Raw genomic sequence first — 27,694 nt, 5'->3', positions numbered from 1 at the left:
TCGCCTCGGCGCTGGGCAGGCTTGGCAGGCTACATGCACTCACAGGTGGGCGTCCTGATTGTGCCGCCTTCCTCTTCTAGCACTCTATCCCCCTGAGTTCAAGTGGGGCCCTCACTTACCGTAACGAGTTAGGCAGTCCTGTGCTTGTCCAATGTCCCGACATCGGGCGTGGTGGGGCAAATATGAGATTAGTGTCTATCGCGTTTGACTGATTGGCTGTACTTGACAGTTTTTCTTTCTTTTCTTGATGGATGTGTTGTGCATTCCAGTACTGGAATTCCCACATGATGAAACCAATATCTGAAGCACCATAGTTTGCTTCAATCAATCCCAGTACGAAGGAACTTGGTGAAATACAAAGTAAGACCCGCAGCCCGCCAGGCGGTTCATACATAGGCAAGTATTTTGCAGCTACCTATCTTACCTTAGATAGGTAGGTAAGGTAGGTACTAACCTCAATTGTTCTGCAACCTTTCACATAAAATACCAAGCTGTACTTAAGTGCGAGGTTACTGACTCCTTTGGAGAAGCTACAACCAGCGTGTGGCCAAAACTTCGATGCTACAAGGTTCCCCGGTATCCTTGACATCACTCTCCACATCCGACAGTCCCAGCTCCCTGAGAGAAGCTCCCCACTAGTGAAGTTGCCCATGTCGTACTACTGGGTGTGCGCACCGGTTGCCAGCCATATCTTCCAAGATCTCGTGGTGCAGCTTGGTTAACGATTTCTCGCTAGTCTCATCTGAAGAGCAAGAGCTTCGTTGAAAAGAAGGTCTCGTGGCAGTTGATTGTGACGACTCTGTCCTACGTCAAGCGCACAAGATTATTTTTGTTTGGTTTGTTTTCCAGCTTCTTGTCACTTGCCCTTTTTATTAAAGGACAGATCTTGCGCTCCTCACCCCTCCCCACATCACAGGCACAACTTTTATGTTGATAGAAACAACCACGATGGAATTGCACCTATAGACTTTTGAATGACCGCTACTGCTGCTGCGACTTGATAATACTTACTTGCCCTGAGTTTCGTGGTCAACCATTCAGTCGCAGTACCTCATATTTTCACGACTGCCGCCAAAATGTTGTCCTTCTTCATACTATGCGCAATTTTGTTCTGCGGTGCTCTTTTGATCATTTTACCTTCTAGGTACCTGCGCTCTTCATCCAAGACGGGCTCAAATTCGGATGTGTCGGTTCAGGTTCTAGTGCTCGGAGACATCGGAAGGAGTCCAAGAGTGCAGTACCATGCCATGAGCATCGCTAAGCATGGGGGCCGGGTTGATCTCATCGGCTACCAAGGTAAGTCCCTTTTATGGGAATGGTTATGCGCAAAAAGTTACCGCGGCACTTGAGCTCCAGTTTCTGATCGTTCCCAGAAACTCCTCTTCATCCCGATCTACTCAAGTACCCTAAGGTCAGCGTGCGCCCACTGGACCCTCCCCCGCGTGTGCTGCGCTCAAAATCGATCCCCTTCATCATATCGGGTCCCCTCAAGGTTATTTGGCAGGTTTTTACTCTTATTCATGTCCTGGGATACGAAACATCGCCGGCACAATGGCTACTCATTCAAAACCCGCCATCGATTCCGACCATGGCCATTGCCACACTCATTTCCAAGTGCCGCAACACTCGCCTCCTCATCGACTGGCATAACTATGGCTGGACCATTCTTTCAGGCACCCGTGGCGCCCGTCACCCATTTGTGCGAATCTCCAAGCTTTACGAGTGCCTGTTCGGCCGCTTCGGCAGCGCCAACCTGACCGTCACGCACGCCATGGCAAGACAGCTCAAGCGTGCGCCGTACGGCATCAAATCGCCCATAGTACCCATGCACGATCGGCCCGCGGCAATCTTCAAGCCCCTAAGCGATCCCATGGCGAAGCTGGAAATTCTCAGTCGCATCCTCGAATCCCGCGACCTGGCGGCTGCCATAGTTGATAGGCGCATGCGCCTCATCGTAAGCAGCACGTCCTGGACCCCTGACGAGGACTTCAACCTGCTCCTCAGCGCCCTCGTGCAGTATGCAAACAGCATGCAAGACGACAGCCAGACCGTTGTGCCTGTCGTGGCTGTCATCACGGGCAAGGGGCCGCAGAAAGCCATGTACGAAGCAAAGATTAACAAGATGACTGAGGACGGACTGGTACCCAACGTCACGATCCGAACTGCGTTCCTATCATTTGAGGACTATGCCGCTCTCTTGGCTTCTGCGGACTTGGGTGTATGTCTACACATGTCGAGCTCGGGCGTTGATTTGCCCATGAAGGTTGTGGACATGTTCGGGGCAGGGCTCCCAGTGGTGGCCTACTCGTCCTACGAGAGTTTCTCGGAGCTCGTTCGCGAGGGTGAGAATGGTCGCGGTTTCGAGACCGCTGGCGAACTGGCTGCTGAGCTTACACGTCTGCTCAGCGTCGAGGGCCAGGACGAATTGAAGCATCTCCGTCAAGGTGCCGTGTTGGAAGGCAGCAGGCGATGGGATGAAGAATGGGATGCATCGGTCGCGCGTGTCCTGGGTCTTATCGATGGATAAAGGACTTGTTGGCACGAATGACTTTTACAGCATTGCGATGGGCGTTGGTTTCTGATCTATTAAGTTCTGATTCTTCCGAAGGACGAGAGGCTGAATTACACTGAGGCGCAAAACGGGGCCCTGGTAAACAGTGGCGAATATTCGAAACTTGTGGAATTATCAATATTGAAAAATGACACGCTGAAACGTGAACTGTTCTCTCGGAGACGTGAAATCACGATATTGAACAAAGTCACAGAGCCTACCAACCCATAACCTCCATAACGCCGTGCCCGGTCAATCATGCTGCCCATGTGATACCACCAGACCATGCTTCAAGAAACGTCGCCTCCTGCTGCGTGCCCTATAAGTCCTCTCCCGTACTCTCACGAACACATTTCCTTACGATTTTCCTGAACTCTTTTGGGTCTTCCCTGAGCAACCTTGCCGCCTCGACGTTGGCCGGGCTTTCAACGTTCAAATCAGAAAACAAACTGATGACGCTCAGCAGTATTGTCTCGGGAGTTTGTACAGGGCTCCAGCGCTCCGATGCTGCCTCGTAACCATACTTATCTTCTTCGGGCGGGTGGAGGATGCTGATGCAGAGCACACCGTTATCGTAAATGTTTGGGTGGAAAGGTATCGGCTTCTGAAACGTCATGCTCGGTGGAAGATGAGGGTATGTCGGGGGAAAGGAGAGACGGGCTCGGAAGTTGGCGCCTGGCGAGATAGTTTTAGTGTCATGGTCAGCGGACTGCTTCAGGATGCGACTGGGCTTGCCAGTTGAAGTCTTGGGCTTTCCATACCACCGTAGAATTTTACATCGTCGTCGATCATAAGCATGACATTCCATTCGAAAAGGTTGGAGTCGTTGACTAGACCAACTGAGAACCTTGGATTGTTGTCTCTCTGCATCTGTTTAAGCTGCCGGCCTAAGAGTAGGGCGGCTGCTGATGTTGACTGAGATGAAGACGAGGCGCCGTTGTAAGACATGACTGCGAGAGTATGGCGGCAGGCGCACCCCCTAGATTACACCGGTACTCCACGAGGGCTTTTTCGTTCCAGTCCAGGGGCCTGATGTGATTCGCGGGTAGAGAGGTACCTAAGATAAGGTAAGGTAGGTAAGATATATATGTATACTCTATGGCAACTGCAGACCGAGCGCTTCTTGAAGGTAGGTATTCCCAAAGCACAGAAAGAGACGACGGTATAGACCAGTCTAGTCTGTATATGTGTAGTATGGTGCAGAGCGGAAGTTGCCTGGCGGTCACGCGGCCTTTGGTGGACTAGAATCTTCAACCAGCGGCTTAGTACCTTAGTCGAGGCGGCGACAAGCGGCGACCAGGGTTAAAATGTGTCGGGCGGGGTAGTGACAAATCGGGTGCAGGTGGTTGAGTTTTGCGACGCTTGATGCAGGATCGGGTATGTATATCATGAAAGTGTCCTGGCAATAAATTAAAAAATGGACCAACAGGATCGTCCAAGTATGATCTCATCTACCTAGTCACAAACAACGAGGTTGAAAGACAGAAGCGTTCCAAATTGCAGTTGCACAGCATGAATGGACTCGAGATAATCCTACAGGCGCGAACTTTCCGGTGACAATTGTGAGTCGAGGGGAAATGGTGGGGGCGACGTTGCTGACTTACAAGGGGCACCCCTGGACCGAGGCCGCGGGAACTGCCCGTGCTGAATAGAAACCACGGCCGGGCTGGACCAAGCGTTTAAGTTAACTCCTCTGTTCATAATCAGCAAAGTTGGATCCTTCCACGAATGATGCGCATAATCGTGGGAATTCATTCTCACACAACATATTATAAGCTCCGTGAAATAGCCTGCGAAAGCCAATGTTGGCTGTCTGCCTGGGTATCAGTTCAAAACCAATTGTACCTATACAATGCCACCAAGGAACGCCAAAACCACAGGGTCGTCGTCCGCCGTCTCGGCAGTAAAACCGACTAGAATAGTCAAACATCACACTCCATGGGACTCCGAAATCAGTCCATGCCACTATTTTTGCTTCGAGGTTCCAAACCCGGCTATTCCCATCATGGCCATCATATCGTCCTCTTCATGCTCTCCTTCTATCCTCACATCATCGCCGTACTCGGTCTTAACTTGGCTGGCGGCTTCTTTCTCGGCTCGTTTGCGCTCCGCCAGCTCGTGCCGCTTCCTCCTCTTTTCCTCCCTCTCCTTCTCCTCCTCTTCTTTTCGCAGCTCAAGCCTCTCGTCGAGCTTGAACACCGTTTGCTTTTTCCTATTCTCTTGTCTCCTCCACAACTTCTCGATTCGCTCATGGACCTCCTCAGCCGTGGCTGCCTGCACGTTCATGTTCCGCCCAGTCGCGATCTGGTGCTGTGGCGTGTTGATGTGCTCCAGCATCTGAATGTTGTCCTTGAATGTGAGATCGCACGCCTCGCAGTAGAAGCCCGCGCCGCGTCCACGCTTGCCCTGGCCAGCCCCGGCCGGCACCAGCATTGTCTTGCCGACCTGCGCACTAAAGTCCATCACCTCGGAACGCGCCGACGTGAATTCTTCGTCGCCCGTCATCGGCTTGTGGTACTTCTTTCCCGCCAGCTTTGCCTCGTAGCGGGCTTTGCGCTCGGCCGCCTCGGATTCGTCGCGCTCTTTGGCCCTTGCTGCGTACTCTTCAGGGTTGCGCGTCTTGCGAAATGATGTGTCCCCCGCCGGGGTGCCATATGCGGAGCTGTTTTTCGACATGTTTGCAGATATTTGAGCCGAACAGACTGCTGATTTTTTTCCTTATGTCCGGGAACAGGTGTATTATTGTCGGCAGTGGTATGTGTTCTTTAAGCTTCAATCAGGGTGTGACGAATACCGAACTTGGCGGCAGGCAATGCAAGGTAAGAAGATTGTCGACAGCAAGGTGTTGGCGAAAGCTTTCTTCAGTCGCGCTGGTTATGTTTCGGCCGAACAAGACGCTGCTTGACCTTGACCCATCAGGCAATTCCGACAGTGGATTCCTTCTACTGCATGAGAGGTACCATACCCACCTTTTCCACAGTGCCACTACCTACCCTAGACCATATAAATTTCCTGCCATGGTGGGGTAGCTCCGACTGCGGCGGGGCGGTTTTCGCAATATTTTTGGTGGTCCTATCGCATTGTACGTTCTCAAACGCCGTCTTGCGTCGCAAGATCTTGTCGAGTTGTGATCACCATTGACAAGGATTGTTATTCTGCGCAATGCTCTATCTCATCGGCCTGGGTCTCTCTGACGAGACCGATATCACAGTCAAGGGTCTTGAGGTCGTCAAGAAGGCGTCTCGAGTGTACCTCGAAGCATACACAAGCATCCTACTTGTTGACCAGAAAGTTTTGGTGCGTTGCGTCGCATGCTCGCATAGCTTGATGTTGATCAACCTACCAGTACCTGGTAGATGTAGCCCTAACAATCCCTGGTGAACAGTAGGAATCCTACTATGGCCGCTCTATAGAAGTTGCGGACCGCGAGATGGTCGAGTCCAACAGCGACGAAATCCTACGGAATGCCGCGACAGAAGATGTAGCGTTTCTTGTTGTCGGGGATCCATTCGGGTAAGCAGTACCAAAACTCGGCTCTAAAGAGTTAGCTGTGTTCGGGCGCCGTATCTAATAATACCATCACTTCAGTGCAACGACACATACCGACCTGGTTATCCGCGCACGTCAGCTCCAGATTCCAATCCGCACAATCCCCAACGCCTCCATCATGTCTGCCATCGGCGCCTGTGGCCTACAACTGTACAACTTTGGACAGACGGTTAGCATGGTTTTCTTCACCGATAACTGGCGACCATCCAGTTTCTACGACCGCGTGGCCGAGAATCGTGCTCTGGGCCTACACACGCTGGTTTTGCTGGATATCAAGGTCAAGGAGCCCAACTTTGAGAGTTTGGCCAGGGGGAAGTTGGTGTACGAGCCTCCGAGGTTTATGACTGTGGGAACATGCGCGAGACAAATGCTCGAGGTTGAAGAGGAGAGGGTCAAGGATGGAGCCAAGGGCGGCGTCTGTGGAGGCGAGGCTTTAGCCATTGGCGCTGCGAGGGTCGGCGGCAAGACAGAAAAGTTTGTTGCGGGCACGCTTAGGGAACTTGCCGACGGCGCCGATGAACTGCTTGGTGCACCATTGCACAGCCTTGTGCTATTGGGGAAGAAAACACATGAACTCGAGCACGACTTTGTGCGAGAGTTTGCGCTGAACCAGGATAACTGGGATCGCATTTGGAAAGCAGAATATCAAATCCAACCGTGAGGTAAGGAGCCTCAAAACTTGAATGACAAGATTCAGATTGGGAGGCGGCATGGTTGATTGTATGGAACTAGCTAACTACGGTTTGCTGCTCCCTTCCCAGTCTCCGGGCTGTACCTAGCTCGAACTTTGTTGCTCATCCGAACAATCATGGTCCCAACTCTGGTGACCAGTCCGCCATCATCCCCCGTCTAAGTTGAGGATGATATTCTTTGCAACTCATGACTGCCGCCATCTTAGTTGGCCTTTCTCCAAGTCAGAACCTCGTCCTCGCTAATCTCCCTCAACTTCTGGATAGTTGGTGCCTTGCCCGTGACGGCACCTTGGGCGATATCGGCGGCTCTGCTGATGAAATTCTTGTTCACGACCGAATACACGGCCGAGTGCATCTTGACACGGATGATACCGATCCTAGGGTCCTCGGCGCTACCATCGTGCTTGCCGTCACCCAGGTCGCCGACCCACGCTTTGAGGTCCTGCGAATAATACTTCCTGACCAAGGAGCGGTCCGTCTCGATGCTGGCCTTTCCTGAGATGGAAGCCCACTCCCCTGAGGTGTTGATGAAGGAAATGTTGATGTGTGGGTCTGAAGCGAGCTCGTCCGTCTTGCCAGACTCGGTGTTGGTGTGGAACAGTAGATCAATGCCTCCCGTCTCCTGTGATCATGGTAGATACCTTAGGTTAGCGGCTTGTTTTGTGACAGCTTTGGGGACCCTCGTAGCTCCTAGCAGTGCAATGATATGTTTGTCAAAGACATGGGAGGGGTAGATAGGCAGGCATATAAGTACCTTGGCAGCCAGCGCCATGCAACGGGAGTGTAAGTAGCTGGTTGTGCTGTCGCGAGTGGTCATCATGCCGAACTTGCAGGAGTCCATGAACTTGGCGAGATCGTCAATCTTCTCCTTGGTGGTCGCAGCAGTGTCGAGGTTCTTGGCCTTGTAAGGATCCTCGGGCTTGTCGCCGGTGTTTGTGTTTGAAAAGGTGTTGGATGACATTTTGATGATTGTTTACTTCTGTAGAGTATTAGAGAGGAGGGGTGGTTTTGTTGATACTATTTGACGTTGAAGAAGATCAAATCAAGGTGAGATTCAGTAATAAACCATCAGCAGAGAATGAAGGTAATTAATTGGTGAGGAGAAGCTGAGCTGGGAAGGTAGGAAGGTAATTATTTATTATGGCTTGTTTGCTCTTCTACCCCGTAAAATTGATGTCATTATGTGATGTTTGACATGTTTCGTGCGTACCTGCCGCCCAGAGGGTGTCTTAAGTCCAATCGTGCGTTGATCAAGTCGTGACGTCAACAAATCCGTTGCGCACTGCCCGATCCGGTGCATGCTGTTTGTGTAAGTCGATTTGATTGACACCACCCGACCGACAAATCCTCATCGAGCCTCATCGAGCATCATTGCGCGGGCCAACACGCCACCAAAACAAGCTCTTCTCAGCAATATACTTTAGTTACATTAGTTACCTAATGTAAAGTATCTAGGGGATGTAGGTAAACACCTAATAATCAAAATCTAATCAAGTAATAGGCTTGTCCCCCGACTCCAACGCCAAAACCATGATCAATGCCCAGAAATACCAGATGCCTGTGTCTAGCTAGCCCAGTCTAGCTCAACAAGCAAAATCCATCCAGTAGACTGCTTACAAGGGAAAAGAAAATATATAGAAAAAAGCAAAAGAAGAGAATTATTACTGCATAGTAGGTAACGTATACCGGCAAGCCCCAAAGATATATATATAAAACACTGATGAGTAAACTTGTTAATGAGTAAAGAGAAGTGAAGAAAAGCTGAAAATGAAACCCATCTTTTTAGGCAAAGTACTCTCTTGCGTAAACTATGGAGCCCATCAATGCCGCCCCGTGTGCTGCCAGGGCGCGACGTCCTTGGTTGGGGTCAACTGCTACGTTGATTGCCATGAGATATACGCCATCTTCATGCTCACCGGCTGTGAAGATTGGTCCACCTGACTGCCCGCTGGCTGTGTCGGCCTGGTGGCTTATGGGGGTCTGTCTGTCCTTTGGGCAATCCAAGTCCTGCTCGTGGTCCAGCTTGGCTGTGAATCCCCCCTGCGAGTATGGCACACCAGGCTTGAGGTCCCCCGGGTAGCCATAGTTGTGAAGGCTCTCGTGGTTGAGCACGTCGTCGTCAAACTCGCGCACTCCGATGTAGCCGCTCGTTTCGCTCAGATCCTTGTCCAACACCATAATTGCCCAGTCGTCGACATAGTCGCAGTGTGTCCATGTCTCTGGGTAGGCAATATAGATGACATGCGTCACGTTCGCGCCGGGCAGCCTATCGACAGTGTCGAAGGCCGGGTGAAACGTGTAGGTGCCCTTGCCGTCGTCGTCGAGGCAGTGCCGTGCCGTGGCTACCAGACGAGGCCCCACCAGCGCGCCACTGCACCTGGAACCTCTGCCGTCGTCTTGCACGATTTTGATGTAACCCATAGCCGAGAAAGGGTACGCCAGGCGTTTCTCCTCGACCCTGTCATCCATTCCAGATATATATTTTGCGATGCGATTCTGGCGGCTTTTCAGGCTGCTGTCTTTTTGGTTCTTCTCCTCCACTGCAGGACCCTTGGTAGGTTCCTTGCCCTCAAGCTTAACCGAAAGGTCGAGGACAAATGAGCGGAAACCAGTATCCGACATGGTGATCTCCTCTGCCCATCGGGAATCATCGCTTGACGGGGCCACTGCGGCAATCTCCAGTGACTGCTCCTCGGTGAGGTATCCGGGTGGGATTGGAGAGAAATTCGGGAGATCTCTCGGCGCAAAAGCCTTGAAGGCGGCAGTACTGCACAAGGTGGCAGTTCCAAGTAGCTGCAGAAGAACTGAAGGCAAATACATCTTGCAGAACTGTTTGTTTTGGCAAGGTATTGGCTGATGAGGTGGGAGTAAAATAAGAAGAGTAAGTCCGCCGGCGGTGACAAAGTAATACTAATGTAATCTAGACGTATATTGCTCTAATTTGAAATAATGACTAGAAACGAAGGGGGAAAAGTAGAAAATAAGAAGAAGAAAAAAAGACTGATGATGATGGCTGAACGGTAAGACAAGAGGTCCATCATCAAGGGTCTGGAAGTTATTTACATTATATCTGTCAGACCATGGACTCGACGGGTTCATCCTTCTGACAGCCAACATCAGGCCTCTTCATCTGGCCATTGCGCCTCTCATGCTTCTGTCGATGCGGGTAGCCGGTATCCGCAGGTGTAGGTAGTTTCCCAAGGCCGAAAGGTCAGTCACCACACAAGAGGCTTTCCCAAAGCATCTCACTGACGGCCAAGACTTTCTTGACCGGGGTAACAAACACAAGCCTCCGCAGCGGGCAGGTGTTAGCCAATACAGATGGTTCCTTGGCCCTTTCAGCGTCACGCCGATGCAACCTTGGGCGGCAGCATTTGGCGCATCAAGGTGCCAATTTGGGTTACCCAAAAATGCACGAAACACTTGTTGCACTAAAACATCGTCAAAAACGAAGGCCTCCGTCTATGACTAATGCCAGTGACTTCGGTAAATATAGCCTGCAACACACCCCCCAGCCCGCTGGCGGCACCACTTTTTATCACTACCTTTGGTGCGGCAGCGGGATGCATTTGTACAATTCCAGTGGATCCAATTGGGTGGACAAATCCAATCCCATTTTATTATTTGTATTTTTTCACAAATATACCATATGCCTGCCCGTGGATTTGTTTACGAAGCTCGTTTTTAGGGGTATTTTTTTTTTTTTTAGGCTAGCAATTTTCAAGGGAAATTACAAATTTTCCCTTCCCAGGATTCGAACCCAGGCGCAATTGATCGAATCTCGGTAAGGTACTTCCTTCCCGGGCTCATAACTGTTGCACTAAAACATCGTCAAAAACGAAGGCCTCCGTCTATGACTAATGCCAGTGACTTCGGTAAATATAGCCTGCAACAACACTCACCTAACTTGGACTCCCGGCGCTTTCTTAATTCTCTTAAGATACTTACCTTACCTACCTAGGTGCCTACCTACTCATTAAAAGAAAGAAGGGAAACAAACCGTGTAGAAAGGCTTTGCGGTTTGCTTCGGTCGCAATTTCTTGGACGCCATTGGTTGAAATCGACCTTTGGAGGCAGGAGCGTGGAATGGAATGGTTCCTAGACTAGTTCTTAGTTCTAGAACTGGACTCAGTTCTGAGCTGACCATCTGCCCTGCCGTGTTAACGATTGCCTGTCCAGCCAGCCAAGGTACATATGCGTCCCAGCTAGGTAGGTAGGTACCTAGGTACAGTAGGTAGTACCTAGCACTTACCCCTACGCATGCAAAGAAAATACATGGCTAATAAACCAGCAGTTCTAGACTAGAATATTTCTAGACTTATCGGTTGTTTCGAGCCAAAGTTGCTGCATCCTGAATCCGATCGAATACACACGGAGGGGGTTTCCGCCATCGAACCGAACTTTAGTTACTCCGCACGACACTGGGCTATATACATTGCGGGGAAGGCTGACTGAGAATTGGGGGACGTATTTCCCAAGTTCTATAAAATAGAGGTAAACATGGTGACGACATAAATGTACCAAAATGCCTACCAGTTCTGTCTACCAAACCATACTTGACTGTGTACCTAGAAATGAGAAAATGGCTCCCATCAAGGTCGGTCTAGTTGGCTACGGCTTCAGCACCAAGTGTTTTCACCTCCCGTACATCCTACCCAACCCTGATCTCCAAGTTTATGCCTTTCTTCAGCGAGCCGAGGCGCCGCCAAAGGGCTCAGTAGTTGAGGCAGAGCATGCACACGGCAAGATGACCATCAGAGGCGGGCACTGCACCGTCGAATTTCCTGACTCCAAGCATTACAGGACCGCCGACGACTTCTTTGGTGACCAAAATATTGAGCTCGTGGTGATTTGCACACCTAAGCATGAAGAGTTCGTCGAAGGTGCTCTGAACTCTGGGAAGCATGGTAAGTCAGTCAGCCAGTTTGCTTTGCGTCTTACCTACTGATGCCAGTCCAAAACCAGTCGTCGTCGAGAAGCCATTTGTCACTACCAGCGAAGGGGCAGACAGACTGATCAAGCTCGCCAGGGAGAAAAAGCGGATCCTGACCGTCTTTCATAGTGAGTGGGTGTCTATTCAAACCAGGCCGCTACTCCATCATCTATCATGTTGGCGCTGAGTAGGGGACCATGGGCCTGTCGGCTGATAACGCCCTCAAACTCCCAGACCGCAGGTTCGACAGTGACTTTCTTACCTTGAAGCACCTCTTGGCCGAGGACGCCCTTGGCCATGTTCGAGATGCGCAGATTCACTTTGATTTTCCTGATCCCAGCTGGATCGGGGGTTGGACTCAAAAGGAGTACGTGCCTGGGGAAGGAATGGCCTTCGGACTAGGTGAGACGGATCTAGACCAGACCCCTTACTTTCAACATGCACGGAAAGCCATTTTCTAGTGACTGATCTAACCTCATCCTCACCATTCGTTTGTTCTTGGTACCCGCTCACTCGATAGGATCGCACACTATCGACCAGGCTCTCATCTTGTTTGGCACTCCTTCCTTCGTCACCGGCTTCTTTGCCTCAAACAGGGGCGTCGAAAGTGATGTGGATGACACTTTCACTATTTTGATGCAGTACTCGGGAAACAGTACCAGGAAAAACCTGCTCGTGACTATCAAGACGTCAATTATCACACCCATGCGGGACCAGCTCAAGTTCTTCGTCAGGGGCACCAAGGGCACATATCTCAAGTTCGGCTACTGTCCGCAAGAAGCCCGCGCCATTGCGAATCCAGGAATGCCTGCCCCCGACGACCACGGAATTGAGGACGAACGAGCGTGGGGTGAGTTGTCAACCAGGGCCCAGTTCGACGCTGCATCACAGGCATTTGACGAGGAAAGTAAGCTGTGGATTGGTAAATACCCCAGCTTGCCGGGCTACTGTCGTGGTTACTATGAGAATGTGGTTCATGCCATTCGCGGCAGTGCAGATGTCGAAGTGAGGCCCGAGACGGCTCGAGATGGGCTGAGAGTCATCGAGTTGGCAAGACACTCGCATGAGAAAGGAGTCAAGGTGCCATGGTCGTAAAGCTGGTCCAGATTCCTTTTTGACTGCTTACTACTGTAGCCCTTTTTTGAAGATTCTAAACAAAACACGGTGTGTATATTCGGATTCTCTTCTCTTGCTTTTGTTGGCCATGGTCTCCTTTACATGCCCCATAGTCGTCAATATCTAGCACCATGTACACTCGTGTCCGTATTTGCATCGCCCCCTACCGCCCCAACTCCAGCTGGGCCACGTAGAGCTGATCCCTGGTCCGTCGGATGGGCCGTGACTATCAATGAGTTTCCTTCTCTAACCATGACTGCTCCAGGCGGACTATAGTGGCTACAGTTCTGGCGAAAATGGCCCCGCCGCATGTTGTAAAACCTAGTGCCCTCTGTGTTGAGCAGTATCACATTTGAATGATGCCCAAAGAGCCCGGCTATAAAGCCACTGTTGATAACGGCTGCTTGAAGTCGCCACAAGGCCGCCAAGGTGGCAGCACCACAAGGTCCATTTGGGACTCCTGATCTCCCCATTTCTCTGCAGGCTTCGTCGGCACGTCTCACACAGACAGTGACGCAGGCGTCGACTGTGTGCAGCAGCTCCGGGAAGGCAATCTTGGACACGACGCCGCAGTTAATGCCGTGCATATTTGTGAATCCCGGCTTGACCTCAGTGGCTTGTTCGTCCCGTATGCTCAAGTACAGACAGTCGGCATCCTCTGGCTCCACCGTCACGATGGCGCACCGGTGGGCAGGAAGGCGCCTCTCCGTCTTGTAGTGCCTCACCGCGGCCTGTGCCAGCGAACCGACGCCGACAGGGACGAGTATCAGGGTTGGCTCAACTCCCAGTGCCTTGAGCTGCTCGTCTAGCTCCGTGAATATGGTAGAGTAGTCCTCGACGATGAACCTTGGTATCTGTTCGTACCCTTCTATGGCACAATCTGAAATGAGCAGACCGTTAGCGTCTCGAAGGGAGTCATTCCTGGCCTCGCTTAGCGCCTGGTCGAGGTTGTTCCCAGCCGGTACCAACGTGGCCTGGTCTCCCACCGCTAGCTTGTCCTGCAGGGGGCAGTCACTCGGCATGTAAATCTTTGCCTCGATGCCCAGCTGCTCTGCCATGTAGGCCACTGCGTGCCCATGCATGATTTCCCCCGAAGCATACAGCACCACCGCATTATCCCTGGCCGCAGCCGCCACCTCTTGCATCGAAGCCTCCTCTGACAGCCCGAGCTTTCCAACCACTGCACGGTATATAGCCCATGACGTGCCCAGTATCTTGAAGGATCCGTGCCCGGCACGTCTGCTTTCGTCTTTGACGAAAATTTGTGCATCGACCTCGGGCTGTACTAGCTGCATTAGGGGAGTTGGCTCGAAGTCGATTAATTGGCGATGAAACTCCCGAACTCGCTTTAGAGTGTCGGCCGGGACTTCCGGGGCTGTTCCAGTTGCTGCGCGATTGACAAAGATTGCACGCTCGTGAAACATTTCGCTCAAAGGCGCCTGGGAGTCCAGCTGATGTCGTTCGGGAACTCCTTCCTGAGAAGATGACATTATGTATGCGGGGCGAATAGACCAAGGTATGAAGCTGACAGTCCGGTATGGTGAGATTGTTTCCATAAAACGTTGAACTGAGCTATGAAAATGTGGGCATTGAGTATCAAGAAGCTATAAGTAGAGGCTTCGTATATCTAAAAAGGGGAAATAGTAGGTAGGGAAAAAATGAGTATTTTCATGCTGGAATGTTATGAGCTGTTGCCAGTCATCAAAAGCATCCAATCCCAGTCATGATAGGTAGCTGCCCAGACTGGTTATGTTAACTTCTTCATTGGGTACTTTCCCTGTCCCGTCTTGTATTGTCTACCAGGTATTGTATTTATCAAGACCAAGGAAGTCGTTTGTTGGTGGCTAAATAGGCAGGCAGGCACCTAGGTACCTACTTTTCTATCCACCTAATTAAAGTAATCATGCAAGATAAAATCTCGTAAAAGGTCACTTATTCACTTGCTCGTCAGATTTTGGAGGAGGTCCTACGCACTGCCAGTCGCAGCTTGATTCGGCAGTATACCACGAGTACTCTTTGCGCGCCCAGCCTCACTCAGCACAAGCGGGTTTGGCGGGATGAACAAAGAATTTACTATGGATTGCTTGCTTTTTTATTGTGGCCAATCTTTCGATCTGGGCGCATCTCTTTCCGTTATTAAGTTTCTGATGTTCACAGCTTATCAATGCCGACGTTAGTTGGTTTGTTTACCTATCACACACCACTAATCCTGTAGCTGCCCTCCTTCACCCCTTTTCACCATGAAAATACATACATAAGAGGGCCTAAAGATGTATGTCTCCATATGTTTATGCCTACCAAGGGTTGGTTTATGAATTTTCAAGCTTCAGACCCTGAATCAGTTACAAAGACAGATGAAAATATTGAAAAATTGCAGTGCAGTTCTCCTATCAGCTTGCTGTTTCATGACATCCACTGGTCCTCGCACCCGTGCCTGCATGTACTAAATACACAGGAAACCATATTACTTGGTTTACCGAGGCATTGTACAGAAGCTTTTACTCACTCTTGGACTGGACCCGGCGCGAGTATCTCGGGGTTCGTCTCCTTCCGTAAGACTTGGAGGTTTTTCGTGGTTCCTTGCTCTTCTAGGGCTGGGAGGAGCCACCTCCGTTTTCGCTCGGCTCCTGATTGGGGTTTTGCTCCTGCAATGGCTGCTTCTCGCGGATAATATTTTGATCATCATTGGATGGTGACTTGCCTGCTGCCTCTGGAGACTTTGACAAGCAGGCGTGTGCGTCTGCGGCACGAGGGGTAAATGTAGGGGCGTCTGGGTTGAGCTTGGATCCCTATACAGGTTAACTTTCGTCAGCATGATATCCGACTGGTTGTCCTGGAAGTGGTACTCGAGAGCTCTAGGAACACAGATGCATACCTCCCTGCGATGTCCCGATGGGGTGTGGACCGCCGTATCATCGCTGCCATCCTGACTGCTGGAGTTGCAGTTGGCCTTTCCCTTGGATGTTTCAATAGTGTGCCGCTGTGGTGTGACATCGATGCCATCTACCAGGTCGAGGTCGACTGAAAGCTTGGGTCTGGGCTTTGCAAAGAACTGCTTTGACCACAGTTCAGAATATTTGCCCCCTTTGGCAATCAGCGTGTCATGACTGCCGTGCTCAATGATCTCACCGCCAGAAACGACCATTATGACATGAGCGTTCATCACCGTCGACAATCGATGGCTGTACAGGTATCGGGTGCGCGGGTCAGTCAGTCACTACACCTCAGAAGGAATCTCATCGGGAAATCTGAATACGTACGCCACAATAAACGTTGTGCGACCGGCACAGAGTGAACCAAACGCCTCTTGAATTCTTTGCTCCGTCTCGGTATCCACGGAGCTGGTAGCTTCGTCTAGGAGCACAATCGAGGGCTGCTTCAGGATGGCTCGCGCAATCGCCAGACGCTGCAATTCTCCACCGGACACCTTGACGCCTCGTTCGCCCACTCGAGTCTCATATCCTGATGTGAGAATTGATTAGTCTCCCAGCCAAATTCGCAACAGGGTATCGGAGTTCGTTCAGCCTACCATCTGTGAATCCCATAACCTGATCGTGAATACATGCTGCCTTGCATGCGTCGAAGACCTCGTCGTCAGTCGCCGAGAGTCTAGCGTATCTCACGTTGTTCATTATGGTGTCGTCAAAGAGTACAGGAGCCTGTGGTACGATGCCTATCTGGTCCCGCAAGCTGAAGTAAATGCGGGTGTATGGTCAGCCAGCTCTGCATAAATGTAGCAAAAAGACAAGAAGGCCCAGTGACTGACCTGCATAGGTCGACATCACGGACGTCTTGTCCGTCTACAGTGATGGAGCCGTCATTTACGTCGTAGAAACGGCCTAGAAGCTTGAGAATTGTTGACTTGCCAGCTCCAGTAGCCCCAACAAAGGCCACAGTCGTGCCCGGTAGTGCATCAAAGCTGACGTTGTTGAGTATCTTCTTCTTGCCGTCATACGAGAATCCCACCTTGTCGAACTTGACGCTGGCGCCAGAGAGCTTCAGTGCAGGGGCTCCATTCTTGCTCAGTACAGTAGGACTTTGTTGCATTATCTCCAAAAGCTGTTCGGCTTGAACAAAATTTCGTGAGATTGTCTTGCCGAGTCCAGCAAAATAATTGAGCGGGGATACCAGCTGGCCCCAATACGTAAGGAGCATTATAAACTGTCCTGCCGTGGCTTGCTTTGATGCTACTTGGTACACTGCCAAAAAGGAACCTGCCAGGAGACCAGCTAGAAGGACAAGGTATTGAAAGGCGTATGCGAACAGATATCCTATGTACACCGTCTCGGACTTCCGAACTCTGTCCTTGACGGCTTCAGCGTAGCGGTTCTCCTCGTATGGTACCTGGTTGAAGCAGGTGACTGTTGACCAACCCTGGATTCCGGCCTGAAGAACGTAGTGCTCGTGAAACCATGCGCTGACCTCACTCTTCCGTGGTTCCCTGAGCTTCGCGAGCATCCGGGTCGCAATATGAAAAAATACGACCGCAGTAGCCACGGTGATGAGCCCCTCATAGGGCCCGAAAGTAGTTGACAGGTAGACGAAGGCGAGACACAAGTCGATCATCATAGGCATCGCGTGAAAGCAGATTGAGTCTAGCAGGCCAGACAGGCTTTGGCCCGACTGAATGGCCATGCTGAGTTCGGAGATACCCTTGGAGTCGTGGAAGTCCGCCGACAAATTGAGAACGTGCGAGTAGGCTGCCGAACTCAATGCAATAGTCGAATAGTTCTCGACGGGTATCCAGAGCCACTGACGGGCAAGGGAGAGGCCAGCTTCAGAAGCCATCAAGCGAAGGGCGGCAAAGATAACGACTTGAACCCATGGGTTCTCATCGTTGGCACCACTCAAGCTATCGGTCAGGACGCCCATCTGCCGCGGTATGAGCACGTTGAGAGCGTTGTTAGCAAGTAGACACACACCTACAAGCACCGCGTGCAGTTGTAGGACTCGATTGCCGGTAGGCCAGATGTATGGCAGGAATACCTGTAGAAAACCCCGTCAAAATTAGTAACCCGTATTAGGGTTGACAGCTCCAGTGCTCTGACAAGTACGAGACTTATGAGTGAGGGGCACATGTGACGAGCATAATCTTACGGCGAAACTCTTCATGTACAAAAACCAGTTCCCCTCTTGCCGAAGTCGTTTTTCCATTCTCTCCTTAGCCTCGCGTCTTCTTCGTTCATACGGTGACTCTGCATTGTCCTTGAATCTGGACTTGGCCTTGACGGTAGAGCTATCTCCGATTTGCTGCTCCTCTGATCGTGTTCCCTCGTTCGAATCGTCGGCCTCTGTAGATCCATAGCGTCCAGCGTTGCCTTGAATGTCAGTGTTGTCTGTCTTCTGTAGAAGTGGCTGCCTCTCGGTATCGTCGGGTGAGGACGGTGCCTCGGCCCTCGGACGCCCGATTGCATACAGCACCAAGATCGATACTGCCAAGGCTTCGCGGATCGCCACTGCTCCTAGTGCTGTGTACTCCGACCAGTGCCAGCTTGATGGGCTGTCAGCAGCTTGATTGAGTGTGACAAGCAGTGGTTCGACCAGAGCAGCTAGGGCATATGGACCAATATATGTACGCCACACGGGAGCCTCAGCTCCGAAGAGATCAGCCACCAGCACTCCAAATATGAGAATCGGGGAGAGGAGGCCAATGACTAAGTCTGGGCGTATTTGATCGAGACAACCTCCAAGTATGGAGACAGTTAGGAGCCCACCTAGCTCCACGACAAATGTGAAGATGAAGGCAACCATTAGACTGGCCATAGTGCCGAGATACATATGCCTGGCCCGGCCAACCGAAGATTGCAAGGTGCAGACATTTACGGCTGAGGAAGCTATGTAGTAGATGAAGACAGCTGCCGGGTATGCATAATGCAGTGCCGTGATCAGCAGTATAAGCTGTGTGGGCCTGAACGATGGGAACCCCATTCTCTTGCGAACTGGCAGACCTGGGTAAGGTGAATCCAGAGGATCTTTGCTGTTGTTAGAGATAGACAGCGCTGGAATGGTTATGCAGACAGGTGAATGTACCCAAGGTCCAAGTGAGTGTGGTATCGCTCTGGTCTTTGTGGGCTTCGGTATTGACAGGTCAGTAACAGCTATCTGTGTATGATGTGTGAATGTATGGGCGAGGGAATCGCGGGCAACAAAAAGAAAAGCGGTGGGATGATGAGCGAACGGTAGACAGCTCGAGCAGTCTGCAATGGGTGAGTAAAAACAAAAACAAAACAAAAAATAGACCAACGGTCCTCTCGGGTCTGTCAATTTCAAGTTACCTTGGCTAGGGAGGCAGAGAATTTTCCCGTGTAAATGGCGGTGGGAGAAGACGGCAGGTTGAGTCTTTGTTTGCCTGTCACCAACCCATCCAGCTGCAGTGTGGACATGGGCGACACCGCAGCTGAATGAATACCTACCTTACATACTTATTAGGTAGGTACCTACCACCTTTACATTACAGAGTGGACATCAATCACCTTTGGCTTTCAAGGAAATTATGTGAAGGTACCTATGGTCAAGCGGAGGAAAGGAAGGAAGGTAAGAATGTGGGTACTGGCAGCCCAGATATGGCAGGAACGTTGTAGGTATCAACTGTACTGTTGCTGTTTTCAGAGCGGCAGGACCTTGCACCAACCAGTCTAGGTAACTCCTACCTTACCTACTTGATACCCAAGGTATCTAAGGTATCTCAGTTGGTCGTGCAAGTCAAATTTCCCAACGAACTGTGAGTTTATTTGCTAGGCACCCGCCTCACTTTCATCCGTGGTGCTCCATTCAGGGCAAACCACCGATGATTCGGGTAGGTCAATTGAAGGCAGTGACACCAGATGCCTCCGACTGCGGCGTCTGCAGCAATTGGAGAATAAGCAATGTACCTGCTGCACACCTACCTAAGTAGGTACCCAAGTACCTGGTAGGTGGCTATCCGTTCTTCAGATGGCACAACCTTTTGTAATGCCTCTACGCAGGTATTCTGAGAGTCACTGCTACATAATTCCTTGTGCGCTTGCTTCCTTGCTTCAGTTGTTGGTAGGAACCGACAGATATTGTCTTTGGGAGAAGAAAACCCAAACGTATAAGGTACATGAGCTATTGGAGTGTCTTCTATGGTAAAAGAGGCGCTGTAGCTTGCTGGGAGGTATGTGTGATGGAGCTGCTCCCAATAAGTCAAGGCACAGACAGACATTTACCCCGTCTTCTTCGTAACTCGCTTTTACGTCTTTATCGGTCCTACCTAGCAAACGCCTACTTTTTCCTTGACCAATCCTTTCAATCCTGGTCACGAAAAGTAAGCCGGTGTGCAGGTACCTACCCCTCCCCTAGCTGTCCAATAATATGCCAAATGTTCACCCAAAGGCTCCCTAACCTGAGGTAGGTGAAGTACCTCTTACCTTGCTACCAAGCTTGCCTACCCGGAATAAATAATACCTTAGGTATGTATACCTAGGCAACCTACCACGTTCTTACAATCTACTGACGTTTCAATATCATGATTCCAACATTTACAGCCATTATTGGCTTTTTTTTCGCTCGGAATTAATCGATCGCCACCATCTGGTTTAAACCCATTTCTTCGACTATCTAGAACTAGTCCAGTGCCAGGTGCTCTTTAGCCTGCAAATTGAAACAAATACCAACGCCAAACTTCCGGCAACAGTACCATCAATTGCTCCTTGCTTGTCTTCTCTGTAGAGTTGCTTGTTCAAGCAACAGGTTCAAGGTTGCCCTTGGCAGGGCCTTCAACACACAATCCATCTTTGGAAAACCTGCTACCATGGACAGGACAATCCCATGACTTCTCTACCCCGTTCCAGCATACAACGCCCTTCATATGAGGACATAAAGCGCTGACCTTGGTGATGTTGCCATTCTCGTCCTTGTACACGGCAATTGGCTTCTGCGTCTTCGGGTTCATTACGCCGCCGGATCCAGGAACCAGATCCTCGATATCTGTAATGTCCGTCTGGAGAAACCGTTTGTACTGTGAGTTTATTTGCATATCGTGCGCCAGCATTGTTGTCGCCGATTTGATAATCGACATCTTGCGCTTTGGTGAGTACAAGTCGGCCCAGCTGTTGTGCTGACCATCAATCTCGTCTGCGATGAGCCTGCCAGCAATCACACCATGGGTCAGACCATTCCCCGAGTCACCCGTGACAATGAAGGTGCGTTTGCAGGCTTGGTTGAGACCGATGAATGCCATGTAATCCACAGGTTCGAAGACCTGACCACTCCACCTGTAATCGACGGCACCAGCTTGCGGGAAGCGTTCTCTTGCCCACGTCTCCAACTCCTCAAACCGACCGGCCGTGTTTTCCTGGCCGACTTTGTGATCCATGCCACCGACAATCAGATAGTCGTCACTCTCGTCGCATCCAGACAGCCTCACGTACTTGTATTCCTCGGCCGTATCGTAGATGAGGCAGTCTTCGACGGAACCTTTGGGCACCCGAATGGCGATGCAGTACGTGCGATCGTACTCCATCTCGGCGATAACGCTGAGCTTTTGTAGCGGAACATTCGTGGCCTCGACTGCATAGCCGCAACTCACGGTGTGCCCGTGCTGAGTCTTGACCTCAACATGCTTGTTGCCAACCCCAAGGATTTCGATACCTGGCTCGTTGATCGACATAACCCTCGTCTGCTTGAAGCACTTAAAGTTGTGCTGCTTTAAGAGAAATTCCAGGACACCGTTGACATACTTTGTTGGGTGAAATGTTGCTTGACTGCGCCAAACTGCACCGTCGCGCTGATCCGGTCTGCCAGACTCGGAGGACCAACCTCCGATTTGCAGGCCTTCGTTAAACTCGACGTCGATCCCCAGTTGCTGCGCCAGCTGAACCTCTTTCTTGATCTCCTCCAAATCCTCGGCGTGCTTTGGGTCGCTGCGCGAGTACTGAGATATGGTGTAAGCAGGTACTTGGCGGTACTCGCAATCAATGCCCAGCTGTCTCGCGATCTCTCCGACGTAGTTCAGAGCCCAAGTGTGGCTCTCGGCAGCTGCCTTTGCTCCTTCCATCCCGTGTTTCTTCTGGATTTCAAGATAACCATCGTCGAGGGCGTTGGACAAGTGACCGCTCGTTCGTCCCGTCTCTCCCGACAAGACCTCGCGGGCCTCGAGCAAAACAACATGTTTTCCCCGAGTCACGAGTTCGTACGCGATAGATACACCGGCGATTCCTGAGCCTACAATGCAGACGTCGGCCTCGATGTCTCCATCCAATGCCTTGAGATTGTGTCCAGATCTGTTGGCGTATGTGTCGTTGTGTATCCACACGGCATTGGTGACGCCTGAGGTGGCCTCGAACTGTTGCTCGAATTGTTGACGATGGTTGGTCGTAACGGACATGTTTCTTCTCCTAGGTGGGACTTAGGGTCTGTATGTAGATTCGATATTTCGTACTGTATGGGGGAATGAAGTGATTGAAGCTCTAGTTCCAGGCGCAAGAGGTAATAGAAGGCGGTAATGGAATCGAAGCGGTTGCAAAAAGGCGCGAATCATCTTTTCCTGGTGTGTATAGCATACCAATATGAGAACCGAGTGGTAGTTCTCCGATCGAACATTTCAGTCGTATTCTGAGCTGTGATGTTTGGTTACCAGCGTCTTGATTGGCCTTGACAGCTGGAAAGTGACACAAGTGTGAAATCATAGGTTCATAATGACGCCATGACAGCGACATGTAATGGTAGCCCATGGCAGCTGTCGCGTAATGAAGGATATTCTCAGGTCGCTGACGCAATGTGCTTGTTCACTCGATATGATTTGTCTTGGCTTCTGGGGCAAAAGCTCCGGGCTTTAGGCTTATTCCTGTCACAGTCTGCCCGGCGATAATAACAGATAGACAGCCCAATGGATTAAAAGACCCCGGAGTACCTGCGCTTGCAAACACCTCATCCGGCCTTTATTGTAAGGCGCATCACTTTTACCCTTGCCGATTCCGGAACTGCTGGTAAATAAGAATATGTAAAAGGGTTAATATTAAATTAGTAAAACTTGAATCCGAATTCTAAAGTAAATTGAAAAGAGAAACTGGTAAGTAATTACCGAATTAATTGATATTTTTAAACTTTACAAAATAACAATTAAATTTTTAGGGCTTTTAATCTTACCAATTTAGAAAAGACCCTTGTAAATTAAAAAAGTCAGTGGTTTTATAAAACCATTAACGGGTATTTACTTAAATTTTGAATATTTTGAAACTATTTACACATTTACAATTAACTGCCGTATATAATTAAACTCTAATAACATGTATTTAATACGTTAATAAATACATAAAATTATATATTTTATGTATAAAATTAATATTATTTTAAAAAATAATAATAAAGTTTTTACAAGTAGTTAAACATTTATAAACAGAAGTTTAAAATATTATATTTTACGCAATATTTCCGTTAAAGTTATAATATTACATTCTTTTATATTTCCACGTTATAAACCCCTAAATTAAATATATAAATATCCGTAAAAAGATTTAAGATTTCTTTTAACCTTGTTAAAATCCTTTTTAAAAAACAATATATTCTGGGTTTTTAAAAACCCTAAGTAATAAATTAAATTATATTTTAACTTTAATATTATTAATTCCGTAATTAAATATTTGGTATTTACTATTAATTATATTATATAAGGGTTTTACAAGGTTATTATAAAAAATATTATAATTTCTGTTAAGAATAGAATTATAATTTTATGAAACTAAGATTTAAACGGGTTAAATTATTAAATATTCGTAAAAGCCGCTAATATATTATAAAAGTCCGGGTTTAAATTTTACGGGTTTATTTAGAATATACTTTAATATACCAGGTTATAATATTATAAAAGTAAACTTGGAATTAATTAATTTAAATGCTGTAAATATTTTTTTTACATATTAATATAATAAAAATTAAAACAGGCGATTAAATTTATTATTTATAAATTTAACATTTAAATAATAAATTACAGGGCCCTTATTTTATAGCGCAAATATTTTACTAAAGTAATCTTTTACGTTTTAAATATATTATAATTTAAAATTTATTAGCAAATAATAACTTGAGTTATAATAATAAACTAGATTGGGCGGGCCTGAAGTGGTTAGGGCCCTAAAGTGGTCAGCGTGGGCCCGGCATAACTGGAATAACAAAACAAACAATTTATTTAAAATTTCAGCCATTTTACGGTAAAAATATATTAAATTATAACTATTAATTGGGTTGCTGTTTTTAATAATTTTAAACAAAAAATAAAGCCGGAAAATCGACGTTATAATTTTAAATTTGGTGTTTTCGCAATACCGTAATTTTTAAAACCGGCCTTTTTTTTTACCTCGTTTTAAACCCTATAAATATCCTTTATATTTGCAACCCGATTTTATTAGCTTTTTTTAATTATTTTACGCGGTACAGGTTTATATTTTTTAATTTTTTCGGCAAAACGTACGTTTTCGGCCTAAAAATTAACGATTTAAATAATTTAAAAATCCATTTTTTTAACAATTTTACAAAAAAATAACAATAAATTTCGTTAAATTTTATTAAAATATTTTTATATTTGTTAAACCTTTACGCGTATATTTTGCAACGTTTTTAAAATATTAAAAATAATAATATCGCTAATAATATTAATGGTAAAAAAGCCCACGGATGGGAAAACGGATGGACGATCGGTATCGACAATTTTTTTAAATATAACCGTTTTATTCGAAAAAAACGGCCAAATTCCGGTTTTTTTAAAATTTGCAATTATATTTCGGTCAAAAATCCCTACGTTAAAAATTCATTCGTATATTTGGATAAATCTTTTTTTATTCCGGTATAATAATATTTATATTAGCGAAAAATTTCGTATTTTAACGATAATATTTTTTTTATAACGTTAAATACCAATACGTCGAACGGTTAAATAAAATATAAAAAATAAAAAAATAAATATTTAATTATAACGCGATTGTAATAAATATTATATATAAATTTTATTAACGTGTACGTTATATATTCGTTAAACATTAATAACCGGTATTTTAACGGATTTTCCGGTTTTATTTCCGGTAAATAAACCTCGTTTAACCATTTAAAAACGATTTTAAATAAATTTTAATTTATTAGGGTTAAATCGAATTTTCAAATCGGAAATAAAACCGGAAACCATTATTTTTATAACGTTAGGTTTTTTAATATTACGACCGGAATTAAATTTTTATTTATAACGGTTACGGTTTCGATAATTAACGCCCAAATTAAATTGTTTAAACTTTTTATTTTAATTTTAAATTGTAAATAAAATCCTAATACCGTTTCCGTTTTATATCGTTTTATTAAAATCCGTATTCGTCCATATTTATAATATTTTGTTAATAAATTAAATAATGCTCGATAAAACGTCGATATTACGTTTGGAATTTATAAATAATTTTACCAATAATTTTTTCGGTTTTCGTTTTTTTTAATAAACGTCCAATTTTAATGCGGATCGTTAAATAATACCGTAAAAAAACCCTAAATTAACGCCGGCCAAAAACGTATATTCGTTATTCGGCTAAAAATATTAAAAAAGCGAATTTTTTAACGATTTAATACGTCGGCACCCTTTTTATTTATTTTTCGGTTTTAATCCAACCACAAAAAAACAATTTCTATTTTGGAAATAAAATTTAATATTATTTATGGGTTTATTACCGGATTATTTTTCCTTTAACGCGTCGTTTTAACGTAATTCGCAATATTGACCAATTTTTGGCGGTTTGCGCCTTAAATACGCCCGTTTGTACCAAAATTACGGCCTTTAATAAGCGATATTCCAAATTTAAAAATATTACGGCTTTTTTACGGCTTGAAAACAACGTTGTGGTGGGTATATTTACGCGTCAAATTTGTTATTGTGTTAATTGTAGCTACGATCGTATATAAATTTGGTGGGGTGCGTGCTGACCACTTCAGGGCCCTAACCATTTCAGGCCCGCCCAGTCTACTTTTTTTATGTTATAAAAAATAGCAGAAACACCACATTAATGACATTAATTTGTTTTATTTCCCAATTTTATACAGTAATTACAGCCGATATTAAACGCCAAATAAGCGGTATATTAACATTAATAAAATGTTTAAATCATTTAAAACTTTTATACGTAAAACCTTCTAATAATAAATTTAATTATATATTTTATAGGTTTATTATTTTTGTTCTTTTTTATTGTAATGCCGTTCGGGCCACAACAAGTTTTTAATTAGGGGGTAATTTAATTTTAATAATAAAGCCGAAGGTTTTACAATTATAATCTATTCGAATGAGAATAGTGGAATTAGTAATTATTTAATTAATTTAAAGCTTTTTAAAGCCTTTCGATAATTATTTTATTCGGTGTTAGCAATGGTTTTTATTTATTTGTATTTTAATATAAGATATATAATATATATAAGTAATATATATTAAATTAAGTACTTAACTTTATATTTTATATTTATAATATGAAAAACACCGGAATTTCTATTATTTTAAATATTGGATTATATATTATTAGTATTATAAGTTTTTAAAAGCAAATGTTAACTTATATAATCCTAAAAATATTAAAATTATAAAAGAGTAAGCGGGGATTATCTATTAAATTTAAACTTTAATATTGTTAATTTCGGTTTTAAATTTATAATTAAAATTCCCCTTTAAATTTGGATTATTTCGTTTTACAATTTAAAATATTTATATTAAAATAACTAAATATTTTACGCGTATACCCTTACAGATTTTTATAAAAGAAATTTTATATATAGCCCATATTATACACGTGTATACAATTATTATAAATTTAACAGGTATACTAACAGCTTTATTATCTCGGGGTGGAGGATTAATTAATTAAACTCAATAAACTTATATATATAACTTTAAATAAGAGATATTAATAAGTTAAAATACTATTATATTAAACCTTAATCATTGATATTATTATATTAATAGTATATTAACACGAATAATATTATTATAGCTTACTTTATATTATAAAAATAATAAATAAGTTAATACGTATTATTATTATATAACTTATTATAAAACGCATTAAATAATCTGTAAATAAGTAAAAACTTAAAAAATGAATTATATGAATAATAACGTGTTAAAAATAAATATGTTTTACAATATATAAAAGGCGCAATAATCCGTTTATAACGTTAAAAGATTTACTCTAAGTTTATTAATATTGGTAGCCAGTTTATAATATAAATTATTTTATTAACTGTTTAAACTCTCACCAACTCGCATCCTGTTAACTTTTAAATCTTCCTTTTAATTTACTCTCTTATCACCCTTATAACTATTATAAAGGTTTGGCGTATTTCTAATGGCTTTATAATATATTTTAAAGTGTTAATAATTTTTAAATGACTTAATTTAAGCTTATATAATAACCAGCTTAAATTTCATAGTAAACTTCCTCGTAAAATATTGAGATTCTTTATTAATTGCTATTACATAATTTATTAAATTAATCACGGTAAATAATATGTAATAATATAAGCTTAATAATAAATTTGCTGTAAAGATAATAAATTTAAGTTTATTTAAAATACTTTTAACGGTGCTATTTATTACCCCGGTTTGGCCGTGGTTACAGTAATTAAAAATATTAAAAGTACTGTTTTATTTGCGAATTAGTTTTAACGTTATATATTAATTTAATTACCCCCCCCCCCCAGTAACATAAAATATAATCGGGTAATACTATAATTAATTTCAAAACTTTGAAGAAAAGGCTTAATAATTACCAAGCCCGTAAAATATACTTTATTACAAAATAAAGTCGATTATCAAACCTTTAATTTTCGTCTTATTAATAGTAAAAATACCGGTTTGTTATTACGGATTCGTGC

At 45.9% G+C, this 27,694-nt stretch overlaps 10 protein-coding genes across 10 annotated transcripts; 3 read left to right on the top strand and 7 right to left on the bottom strand.

Moving 5' to 3' along the window:
• The first annotated feature begins 308 nt into the window (after positions 1–308).
• PgNI_05027 (uncharacterized protein) lies at positions 309–4,057 on the top strand. Its single transcript, XM_031125068.1, has 5 exons — positions 309–442; positions 528–667; positions 737–1,296; positions 1,374–3,226; positions 3,313–4,057. The coding sequence occupies exons 3-4, from the start codon at positions 1,077–1,079 to the stop codon at positions 2,525–2,527; spliced, it is 1,374 nt and encodes a 457-aa protein (XP_030985732.1). The 5' UTR covers positions 309–442; positions 528–667; positions 737–1,076; the 3' UTR covers positions 2,528–3,226; positions 3,313–4,057.
• Positions 2,871–3,499, bottom strand: PgNI_05028 (uncharacterized protein; the record flags this gene model as incomplete). Its single annotated transcript, XM_031125069.1, has 2 exons — positions 2,871–3,226; positions 3,313–3,499. The coding sequence occupies 2 exons, from the start codon at positions 3,497–3,499 to the stop codon at positions 2,871–2,873; spliced, it is 543 nt and encodes a 180-aa protein (XP_030985753.1).
• A 459-nt stretch (positions 4,058–4,516) lies between the features above and the next one.
• PgNI_05026 (uncharacterized protein) lies at positions 4,517–5,227 on the bottom strand (the record flags this gene model as incomplete). Its single annotated transcript, XM_031125067.1, has 1 exon — positions 4,517–5,227. The coding sequence occupies one exon, from the start codon at positions 5,225–5,227 to the stop codon at positions 4,517–4,519; it is 711 nt and encodes a 236-aa protein (XP_030984045.1).
• Positions 5,228–5,713: 486 nt separating this feature from the next.
• Positions 5,714–6,761, top strand: PgNI_05025 (uncharacterized protein; the record flags this gene model as incomplete). Its single annotated transcript, XM_031125066.1, has 3 exons — positions 5,714–5,848; positions 5,940–6,064; positions 6,140–6,761. 3 exons carry the CDS (start codon positions 5,714–5,716, stop codon positions 6,759–6,761), a joined length of 882 nt encoding a protein of 293 aa, XP_030983820.1.
• Positions 6,762–6,994: 233 nt separating this feature from the next.
• Positions 6,995–7,753, bottom strand: PgNI_05024 (uncharacterized protein; the record flags this gene model as incomplete). Its single annotated transcript, XM_031125065.1, has 2 exons — positions 6,995–7,414; positions 7,547–7,753. 2 exons carry the CDS (start codon positions 7,751–7,753, stop codon positions 6,995–6,997), a joined length of 627 nt encoding a protein of 208 aa, XP_030983819.1.
• An 821-nt stretch (positions 7,754–8,574) lies between these two features.
• Positions 8,575–9,612, bottom strand: PgNI_05023 (uncharacterized protein; the record flags this gene model as incomplete). Its single annotated transcript, XM_031125064.1, has 1 exon — positions 8,575–9,612. The coding sequence occupies one exon, from the start codon at positions 9,610–9,612 to the stop codon at positions 8,575–8,577; it is 1,038 nt and encodes a 345-aa protein (XP_030983818.1).
• A 1,726-nt stretch (positions 9,613–11,338) lies between these two features.
• Positions 11,339–13,335, top strand: PgNI_05022 (uncharacterized protein). Its single transcript, XM_031125063.1, has 4 exons — positions 11,339–11,699; positions 11,758–11,853; positions 11,960–12,127; positions 12,246–13,335. Exons 1-4 carry the CDS (start codon positions 11,375–11,377, stop codon positions 12,818–12,820), a joined length of 1,164 nt encoding a protein of 387 aa, XP_030984043.1. The 5' UTR covers positions 11,339–11,374; the 3' UTR covers positions 12,821–13,335.
• On the bottom strand, positions 12,958–14,331 carry PgNI_05021 (uncharacterized protein; the record flags this gene model as incomplete). Its single annotated transcript, XM_031125062.1, has 1 exon — positions 12,958–14,331. One exon carries the CDS (start codon positions 14,329–14,331, stop codon positions 12,958–12,960), a length of 1,374 nt encoding a protein of 457 aa, XP_030985731.1.
• Positions 14,332–15,429: 1,098 nt separating this feature from the next.
• On the bottom strand, positions 15,430–18,769 carry PgNI_05020 (uncharacterized protein; the record flags this gene model as incomplete). The annotated part of the gene is made up of 6 exons (XM_031125061.1): positions 15,430–15,630; positions 15,717–16,023; positions 16,102–16,303; positions 16,371–16,531; positions 16,608–17,827; positions 17,939–18,769. The coding sequence occupies 6 exons, from the start codon at positions 18,767–18,769 to the stop codon at positions 15,430–15,432; spliced, it is 2,922 nt and encodes a 973-aa protein (XP_030984044.1).
• Positions 18,770–20,540: 1,771 nt separating this feature from the next.
• On the bottom strand, positions 20,541–22,187 carry PgNI_05019 (uncharacterized protein; the record flags this gene model as incomplete). The annotated part of the gene is made up of 1 exon (XM_031125060.1): positions 20,541–22,187. One exon carries the CDS (start codon positions 22,185–22,187, stop codon positions 20,541–20,543), a length of 1,647 nt encoding a protein of 548 aa, XP_030985159.1.
• Positions 22,188–27,694: the final 5,507 nt, after the last annotated feature.

Source organism: Pyricularia grisea (genome assembly GCF_004355905.1).
Source record: "Pyricularia grisea strain NI907 chromosome Unknown Pyricularia_grisea_NI907_Scaffold_2, whole genome shotgun sequence".
In the NCBI taxonomy this organism is placed as follows: domain Eukaryota; kingdom Fungi; phylum Ascomycota; class Sordariomycetes; order Magnaporthales; family Pyriculariaceae; genus Pyricularia; species Pyricularia grisea.
The sequence above is the reverse complement of the archived record's forward strand: the minus strand, read 5'-3'. Positions and strand labels throughout refer to the sequence as shown.